At 39.8% G+C, this 11,087-nt stretch overlaps 1 protein-coding gene across 1 annotated transcript in view; it reads right to left on the minus strand.

Moving 5' to 3' along the window:
• LOC135570305 (NACHT, LRR and PYD domains-containing protein 12-like) overlaps positions 1-11,087 on the minus strand; it is a 79,574-nt gene that overhangs the window by 1,416 nt on the left and 67,071 nt on the right. The window contains exons 5-6 of the mRNA XM_065016431.1: positions 2,368-2,541; positions 1,105-1,278 (exon numbers count right to left, since the gene is read on the minus strand). Coding sequence (XP_064872503.1) covers positions 1,105-1,278; positions 2,368-2,541 — 348 coding nt within the window. The remainder of the gene's footprint in view (positions 1-1,104; positions 1,279-2,367; positions 2,542-11,087) is intronic.

Consider the following 11,087-nt stretch of genomic DNA (forward strand, 5'->3'; position numbering starts at 1 on the left):
ACACACTGGTGACACACCCACTCACACTCTGGTGACACACCCACTCACACTCTGGTGACACACACACACACACACAGGAAACACACACACACAGACAATGGAGACACTGGAGACATACACACACTAGTGACACACACACACACATTAGACACACACACACTAGTGACACACACACACACCCTGAGACACAAACACAAACAGTTTGAAACACAAACACACACACACTGGTGACACACACACACACAGGAGACACACACACACACAGGAGACACACACATACACTGGTGACACACACACACTGGTGACACACACACACACACTGAGACACACACACACACACACTGTGTGTGACACACACACACACACACTGGAGACACACACACACACACACACAGGAGACACTAACACACACACACACACACTGAGACACACACACTGGAGACACACACACTGGAGACACACACACACACACACACACACACACTTTGTCACAACACACACTGGTCAGAATGTTTGTCTTAACAGCACTGATAAGACACAACATGTCTGATATGAACACTTGACACACAACACACACACATACTTGAGTTTCACACAGTCACACACACTCACACACAGAGAGCAGTCACACACAGTCACACTGGTGACACACACACACACACACACACACACACTGGTTTGACACACACAGCTGAGACACACACACACACTGGAGACACTACACACCACACACAGGAGACAAACACACACACACACACACACTTTGGAGACACACACACACACACACACAGACACACACACACACACACACTGGAGACACACTTCACACACATTCACAAACTGGAGATCATCACACACACACACTGGAGACAAACACATCACACACTGCAGAGAAACACTATACACACACACTGGAGACACTAACACACACACAGTTTCGAGACTGAGACAGTCACACACACACACACTGAGGAACACACACTGGCACACACACACAGTCAGCATATAACTTTGTCAAACACAGTGGTGGTCAGAATGTTTGTCTTAACAGCCTGATAAGTCAAACATGTCTGATATGAACATTGACATAAACCCTCTACATACTTGAGTTTCTCCAGTCTGCAGTGTGGATCCTCCAGTCCAGCAGAGAACAGTCTGACTCCTGAGTCTCCTGGGTGATTGTTACTCAGGTCCAGCTCTCTCAGGTGTGAGGGGTTTGACCTCAGAGCTGAGACCAGAGAAGCACAGCCTTCCTCTGTGACTAGACAGCCTGACAGCCTGCAAAGAGTCAAATCATATTAAAACCACACTGATATTCTTTGGTGGTGAAAATAGTGGCAGTAAAAAAAACATATTCATATATATCAGTGTCCTGAAACCTTCCATATCTATTCATAAATGAATGTTTCATTATTATAAATGACAAATTATCAAAGTATTTCTTGTACAAAAATGTATAATACAAATATTTTAGTAGACTGACCAGACCAGTTGTATTGAGTATACAGTCCACACCATATCTATTTAGACAGTGAGGTATCAGATTTAGATTGTATTGAGTATACAGTCCACACCATATCTATTTAGACAGTGAGGTATCAGATTGTATTGAGTATACAGTCCACAACATATCTATTTAGACAGTGAGGTATCAGATTTAGATTGTATTGAGTATACAGTCCACAACATATCTATTTAGACAGTGAGGTATCAGATTTAGATTGTATTGAGTATACTCACCATATCTATTTAGACAGTGAGGTATCAGATTTAGATTGTATTGAGTATACAGTCCACACCATATCTATTTAGACAGTGAGGTATCAGATTTAGAAATTGAGTATACAGTCCACACCATATCTATTTAGACAGTGAAGCTAACATTTTAAATATATTCTCCAACATTTTGGATTTCAGATTCAATAACATATGATACAACAAAACAGTTTATAATGTCACCTTTTATTTGAGGGTATTTTAAAACATACTAACCACTCACCATTACCAATAACAGAGGCTACAACAAAACATACTAACCTCTCACCATTACCAATAACAGAGGCTACAACACAACATACTAACCTCTCACCATTACCAAAAACAGAGGCTACAACAAAACATGCTAACCTCTCACCATTACCAATAACAGAGACTACAACAAAACATGCTAACCTCTCACCATTACCAATAACAGAGGCTACAACAAAACATGTTAACCTCTCACCATTACCAATAACAGAGGGGGTCTGATATTTGTGCCTCTGTAACTTTCTCATTCATCATTATTCTCGATTCATTCCTGATTATTCATAATTCAAATGGGAGAACTACATACATAAAAGTGCTTTCATATCTGATAATACTGACCTCAGAGTCTCCAGTTTACAGTGGGGATTCCCCAGTCCAGCAGAGAGCAGCTTCACTCCTGAATCCTTCAGGTCATTGTTACTCAGATCCAGCTCTCTCAGGTGTGAGGGGTTTGACCTCAGAGCTGAGACCAGAGAAGCACAGCCTTCCTCTGTGACTCCACAGCCTGACAGCCTGACAAAGAGATCATCATGACTTCACAAACACACTGTTAATTTAACACCAGTAGTGTAGAAGGACAATGGCAGATGCATTTGGTTTATTCTCCCAAACAACATATAGATTCATCTTCCGTTTCCTAGAATTGTATGGTCATATTGTTATACTAATGTGAAAATCAATGAATTTATTCAATATGTTTTTCAATATAATATTATATACATATTATAATACATATTTTTCTCTAAACTGAATATTTCTTCCTGATGATTAGTTCTTATATGTCATTTTATTTACTCACAGAACAGCTCTGGAGGCTTTGACCACTGGCAGCAGCCTCAGAAGACCTTCCTCTGATCTGGAGTATTTCTTCAGGTCAAACACATCCAGCTCCTTTTCTGAAGTCAGCAACACAAAGACCAGAGCTGACCACTGTGCAGGTGACAGTTTGGGTTTTGAGAGACTTCCTGATCTCAGGTATCTTTGGATCTCCTCCACTAGAGAATGGTCATTCAGTTCATTCAGACAGTGGAACAGATTGATGCTCCTCTCTGGAGAGGGATTCTCCCTGATCTTCTCCTTGATGTACTTGACTGTTTCTTCATGGCTCTGTGAGCTGCTTCTTGTCTTTGTCAGTAGACCTCGTAAGTGCTTCTGATTGGACTCCAGTGAGAGGCCCAGAAGGAAGCGGAGGAAAAGGTCCAGGTTTCCGTCTCACTTTGTAAGGCTTTATCCACAGCACTCTTGTAGAAAGTAACTTCAGTAACTTTGGCTTGTCTCTGAACAGTGAAGAAAAGTTCCTGGACTTTGTTTGCAGTTTGTCCATTAGATTCTCATTGTTGTTGATGAATGAGAGGAACACATATACAGCAGCCAGAAACTCCTGAATGCTCAGATGAACAAAGCAGTACACCTTGTCCTGGTACAGCCCACATTCCTCTTTAAAGAGCTGTGTGCACAATCCTGAGTACACTGAGGCTTCATTGACATCAATGCCAGCCTCCTTCAGGTCTTCTTCATAGAAAATCAGATTGCCCTTCACAAGCTGTTGAAAAGCCAGTTTTCCCAGTGACAGAATGCTCTCTTTATTCCAGTGTGGACCTGTCTCTTCTTTCCCAAGATACTTTTCATTCTTCTGTTTGGTATGAAACACCACAAGGTGTGTGTACATCTCAGTCAGAGTCTTGGGCATCTCTTCTCTCTTATGTTTCAGCATGTGTTCAAGGACTGTTGCAGAAATCCAACAGAAGACTGGAATGTGGCACATGATGTGGAGGCTCCTTGATGTCTTTATGTGTGAGATGATTCTGCTGGCCAGGTCCTCATCACTGAATCTCTTCCTGAAGTACTCCTCCTTCTGTGGGTCATTGAACCCTCGTACCTCTGTCACCTGGTCAACACACCCTGAAGGGATCTTATTGGCTGCTGCAGGTCGGGTAGTTATCCAGAGGAGAGCAGAGGGAAGCAGATTTCCCTTGATGAGATTTGTCAGCAGAACATCCACTGAGGTTGACTCTGTGACGTCCCAACAGATCTTGTTCTTCTGGAAGTCTAGGGGCAGTCGGCACTCATCCAGACCATCAAAGATGAACAGAACTTTGTACTTGTTGTAGATGGAGATTCTGATTGTTTGGTTTCCATTGAGAAGTGATTAAGAAGTTCAATGAAAGTGTGTTTGTCCCCTTTCATCAAATTCAGCTCCCGAAAAGGGAATGAAAATACAAATTGGACATCCTGATTTGCTTTTCCTTCAGCCCAGTCCAGAATGAACTTCTGCACAGAGACTGTTTTTCCAATGCCAGCGACTCCCTTTGTCAGCACAGTTCTGATAAGTTTGTCTTGTCCAGTTAAGGGTTTGAAGATGTCGTTACATTTGATTGCAGTCTCTGGTCTTGCTTGTTTCCTGGTTGTTGTCTCAATCTGTCTCAGCTCATGTTCATTATTGACCTCTCCTGTTCCACCCTCTGTGATGTAGAGCTCTGTGTAGATCTTATTGAGAAGTGTTGGGTTTCCTTGTTTAGCGATCCCCTCAAATACACATTGAAACTTCTTCTTTAGATTAGATTTGAGTTCACGTTGGCAAATCACAGCAAGCTCATCTGAATGAAGAAATAACACAGAGGATATTAATATTACATCTGTTTTAATGTCTACAGTATTGTAGGACTGTTATAAAGTTGTAAATTATAATAATTTATTCTCTAAACTGACTGTATAAATGTGTAAATGTTTTCATAATGCATTACAGACTGGTGTGACTGATTATATTATTATTGGTATTATTGATGGTATTATTAATGTTCTCTCTCTCTAAATGAATCACCACAACACATCCCTGCTGCTACTTGATGAGGTCACTAGGTGTTGTGTTAAGGCTGCTACAATATCATTGAGTTACACAGCTACTTTAGCTGTACTTTAGCTACAGCTTTTAAATGTTATAAAACATCATTCAACATGAGGCAGACAGATCTTACATTTCTCCAGTGTGTCAGCAAGCTCCTTCTGGTTCATTTTCCTCAGGATGTGCAGTGTGATCTTCAGAGCCCCCTCTCTGGCACTGCTCTCCTGCTGCTCATCTTCAGCATCCACCACTTCCTTATCCTGCTTCTGACTCTCAAAGCCTTCTGGGAGTTCTGGACTAAGAATCCTCTTGAACATCTTCAGCTCGTTCTTCACAAATGTCATAATTTTATCTTCAAGCATCTGAAATAAATAAAGTAAATAAGTTAAGCAAGAGAATAAATGCTTTCTCATTAACACATTAATGAATGATTGACAGATCAACTTTACTTGAGGTAAACAAAAACAAATGTACATAACAGGACCACATACACTGAATATGGAGGCCAGGTCTGTTTGATGACTCTGGGAAGACTGACCACTGAGAATCTCTGACTCTGATCTCTCCTGTTGGTTTCTGTGGACAAAACATGAGATTACATCTCCTCATCCAGGGAGTACACACACACACACACACACACACACACACAGGGAGGGAATGTTGTGTTTGTTTAATATTGTTTTAGGACTATGAAAATGGACAAAATGATTAGCCTATGGATTATGAAAACAACAACAATAAATGGGAAAATGGGAGAGGAGAAATGACTAGAGACAGTGTTGTTTAACTCACTGACCAGGACCCATGAGTTCTTCTTACCTTTGTTCAGTAGAAAAGTCTCCCTTTCTAAAGTTTATAGGTAGATACATAGACCGGTCACTCTTCATGGACACACAGCTGGGAACAGGGGAGGCTGGTCTCTCCTGCTTGATTGGTCTTCAACACAACAGAGACAAACATTACATCTCTCATCTACTCTGAGCTCAGATGGGGAAACATAAGAAGAGTTTCACAAATAGAACTGACTTCTAGACGTTAGTTAACGGCGCGAGCAGTGTGTCATTTTTAATAACGAGATTAATTTATCGACGCGAGCGTTGTAGTCAGTCTGTCAGCCCCGCTAAAAGGCTGGTGTCGTTACTCTGCCTTCTCCGGGGGCATGTTGAGGTAAATTTACTAACCGGGAGGGTTGAATGATGTAATTTATTGGAGGGCTGGAAGACGCACTCTCGAGGTTGTTTACTCACAATATCAGATATTAAGATGATTTTTATAATGAATGTATACTGAGGTTGAGGTTCTGACTAGTGATTATTTACCCGGTGTTCAATACCTGCTATTGAGGCGCCCTGAAAATAATATTCAAAAGTTCGGTCCTTGGACACAGAGGGTTTAAACACTAAAGAAACAACCGGGGAGCCGGTGATGATGTATAGTATGGTAACTAGGATGCTGCTGGTAGCTATGGTAACTAGGATGCTGCTGGTAGAGTAGCTAGCTAGCTTACCGAGCTGTACCGACTAGCTAGGATAACTAGGATGCTGCTGGTAGAGTAGCTAGCTATCTTACCGAGCCGACTAGCTAGGATAACGAGCCGAGCTACCGAGCTTGGTTAGTTAGCAGGTCGTTCGTCTGTCCCTCGTCTCGATGATGAATCCGGTGAAACACAAATTGAAACAAGGATAGAGAGTGAAAAGGATCTGGCTACACTCATAATGTCCCTGACCGTAAAGAAAAAGCAAATTGAACAATAAACTTCGGTGTCTCAACACTAAAACAAACTCTGTCGTTATTCCCCAAGATCACCTCAGTCCACTCTGCGCGTAACCGGACAATATCCACACCGAACGTGGACGCGGACAGTTCTGTACGGGGACGCGGACAGTTCCAGAACGCGGACATGAGCAGTGCAACACAATCAACTAAACCCAGTCTTTACAGTGGGTTACATTAGTAATATTCATTTTTTATTATTATGTTAAACAAACATTTTTACAAAATTATAACAACATTTTGAGATCAAACATTCAGTTTTTTTATAACAATATGTTGAGATCTGGGTCCATATGGCCAAAGTGTCTCAGAGTAGAAAATTGGTCGTATAAGTGCTGAGAATAAAGACATTTTACACTTATGGGTATAAATGACCTAGTTACCTACCCATTGCCTAAATTACCTACCCACCTAGTCAGCAGATATTTTGGACACCTCGTGAGCTGTCCTAAGTAGTTAAGAGTTAACAGCAGGTGTCTTGATAATACTATAGAATCATGCAGTGTGTCAGTGGTTCATGTGCCACATGTAATTGCATTGCAGTAGTTAAAAATAATGTTTTTATATTTCTATGTGATCAATCCATTAATAATATAGACCTACATGCAACAGTTTGTGCTTTTGGCAATGATTTATGTATAATAATGATGTATAACAAGTGATACCATGTCTGCATAGCATTTTGTCTTCATTTTGGCAGATTAACTCATGTTTATTTCTGAAGATTAACTCAGGTTGGAGTTGGAACTGTGACCAAAAGGTGGCTGGTTCGAATCCCGGGCTGGGCGCTGGAAAAAACGGGCGGAATTGATCTGACCACTGGAGGGCTGCTGGGTTCACATCCTCAAAACATGAACCTTTTGTTGATCAGAACTCTAGAGGTTCTTCTTCACTGAACCCCAAAATATATATAACTTTTATTGATTTCATATTTTAAGGAAGTGATAGAAGCCTTTTTATAAGGAACCTTGTTTTCTAAACACGTTTTTCTTTTGATGATTTAATTATCTACATCATGTTATTTCAAGTTCTCCCTTTGGAGCAAAACATCATATTGTTAAAAAATACTCCTAAATTGGGGATGGATATAAATTGGGCAGTTGAAGGCGTCTAGGGTGTAATATGTGTTCGATGAAAATGAACATTGTTGAAACGTTGTAGGCAACATTATTGGAAGGGACTTGATGCCTACTATGCCAAAGATATTTAGAGTTGTTAAACGGGTGTGAAGAGAGTGTTGATGTAACAGTTATATTGTCAATATTCTGCTGGTAACAACCATCACAATTGGTTAAAATATGCATTCCATTATATTAGTCAATAATTAAGAGAAGGCAAAGTGGTTTTGTCATGTCAAATGTCTGACATTGCAACGAGTACAGTCAGGTGTGGAACCCCTGCAGTACCTCCCCAGACCCGGATTGAGAACCCCTGCAGTACCTCCACAGACCCCGGATTGAGAACCCTGCAGTACCTCCACAGACCCCGGATTGAGAACCCCTGCAGTACCTCCCCAGACCCCGGATTGAGAACCCCTGCAGTACCTCCACAGACCCCGGATTGAGAACCCCTGCAGTACCTCCACAGACCCCGGATTGAGAACCCCTGCAGTACCTCCACAGACCCCAGATTGAGAACCCCTGCAGTACCTCCACAGACCCCAGATTGAGAACCCTGATTTGCAGTACCTCCACAGACCCCAGAGTGATTTACAGTAAGTGCATTCATCTTAGAGATAGCTATTTATTTTGAAATAAACTTTATAAAGACATTAAATTGAGAACCCCTTTGGTGTCATGTCCCTCAGAGAGATGATTTTGAGGCAGGGCCCCCCCCCTCTGCTCTCCACAGAGAGATGAATTTTAGAGAGGGCCCCCTCCAGTACCTCCCCACAGACCCATTTTGAGAGGGCCCCCTCCTCTACCTCCCCACAGAGACTCATTTTGAGAGGGCCCCCTCCCTCTCTCTCCCCAGAGAGACTCATTTTAGAGGCAGGGCCCCCTCCTCTCTCTCCCCACAGACCTCATTTTAGAGAGGGCCCCCTCCTCTCTCTCCCCACAGAGACTCATTTTGAGAGGGCCCCCTGCAGTACTCTCCCCACAGACTCATTTTGAGAGGGCCCCCTCCTCTCTCTCCCCAGAGAGACTCATTTTAGAGGCAGGGCCCCCTCCTCTCTTCTCCCCAGAGAGACTCATTTAGAGGCAGGGCCCCCTCCTCTCTCTCCCTCAGAGAGATGAATTTTAGAGGCAGGGCCCTCCTCTCTCTCCCCGGAGAGACTCATTTTAGAGGCAGGGCCCTCCTCTCTCTCCCCAGAGAGACTCATTTTAGAGGCAGGGCCCCTCCTCCTCTCTCTCCCCAGAGAGACTCATTTTAGAGGCAGGGCCCCCTCCTCTCTCTTCCCGGAGAGACTCATTTTAGAAGCAGGGCCCCCTCCTCTCTCCCCAGAGAGACTCATTTTAGAGGCAGGGCCCCCTCCTCTCTCTCCCCAGAGAGACTCATTTTAGAGGCAGGGCCCCCTCCTCTCTCTTCCCGGAGAGACTCATTTTAGAGCACTGACCCCTAAACAGAGATCCAGCATGTTGGTTGTGATTAACACAGTGACAACTAAACTTGTTCTCATGTATTCATTATCTGACTTTGAGAAATAAAACATTTACTAACATACACAGAGAAACAGTCAGGTGATTTAATGCATCACATGAACATGTAGTTGTGATATTTCATCTCCATGGTAACTGTCAATAATAATAATAAGTTACTGTCTGTTAAGGTAGTTATAGACAGTACAGCAACAATAATAATAATAATAATAATAATAATAATAATAATAAGTCACTGTTTGTTAAGGTAGTTATAGACAGTACAGCAACAATAATAATAATAATAATAAGTCACTGTTTGTTAAGGTAGTTATAGACAGTACAGCAACAATAATAATAATAATAATAAGTCACTGTTTGTTAAGGTAGTTATAGACAGTACAGCAACAATAATAATAATAATCCAAGTCACTGTTTGTTAAGGTAGTTATAGACAGCACAGCAACAACAATAATAATAATAATAAGTCACTGTTTGTTAAGGTAGTTAAGACAGTACAGCAACAATAATAATAATAATAATAATAAGTCACTGTTTGTTAAGGTAGTTATAGACAGTACAGCAACAATAATAATAATAATAATAAGTCACTGTTTGTTAAGGTAGTTATAGACAGCACAGCAACAACAATAATAATAATAATAAGTCACTGTTTGTTAAGGTAGTTATAGACAGCACAGCAACAATAATAATAATAATAATAATAAGTCACTGTTTGTTAAGGTAGTTATAGACAGTACAGCAACAATAATAATAATAATAATAATAAGTCACTGTTTGTTAAGGTAGTTATAGACAGTACAGCAACAATAATAATAATAATAATAAGTCACTGTTTGTTAAGGTAGTTATAGACAGTACAGCAACAATAATAATAACAATAATAAGTCACTGTTTGTTAAGGTAGTTATAGACAGTACAGCAACAATAATAATAATAATAATAAGTCACTGTTTGTTAAGGTAGTTATAGACAGTACAGCAACAATAATAATAATAATAATAAGTCACTGTTTGTTAAGGTAGTTATAGACAGCACAGCAACAACAATAATAATAATAATAAGTCACTGTTTGTTAAGGTAGTTATAGACAGCACAGCAACAATAATAATAATAATAATAATAAGTCACTGTTTGTTAAGGTAGTTATAGACAGTACAGTAACAATAATAATAATAATAATAAGTCACTGTTTGTTAAGGTAGTTATAGACAGTACAGCAACAATAATAATAATAATAATAAGTCACTGTTTGTTAAGGTAGTTATAGACAGTACAGCAACTATAATAATAATAATAATAATAAGTCACTGTTTATTAAGGTAGTTCTAGACAGTACAGCAACAATAATAATAATAATAATAATAATAACAATAATAAGTCACTGTTTGTTAAGGTAGTTATAGACAGTACAGCAACAATAATAATAATAATAATAATAATAACAATAATAAGTCACTGTTTGTTAAGGTAGTTATAGACAGTACAGCAACAATAATAATAATAACAATAATAAGTCACTGTTTGTTAAGGTAGTTATAGACAGTACAGCAACAATAATAATAATAACAATAATAATAATAATAATAATAAGTCACTGTTTGTTAAGGTAGTTATAGACAGTACAGCAACAATAATAATAATAATAATAAGTCACTGTTTGTTAAGGTAGTTATAGACAGTACAGCAACAACAATAATAATAATAATAAGTCACTGTTTGTTAAGGTAGTTATAGACAGTACAACAACAATAATAATAATAATAATAATAATAATAAGTCACTGTTTGTTAAGGTAGTTATAGACAGTACAGCAACAATAATAATAATAATAATAATAATAA

The sequence above is a fragment of the Oncorhynchus nerka genome, unplaced genomic scaffold, assembly GCF_034236695.1.
Source record: "Oncorhynchus nerka isolate Pitt River unplaced genomic scaffold, Oner_Uvic_2.0 unplaced_scaffold_991, whole genome shotgun sequence".
Lineage (NCBI taxonomy): Eukaryota > Metazoa > Chordata > Actinopteri > Salmoniformes > Salmonidae > Oncorhynchus > Oncorhynchus nerka.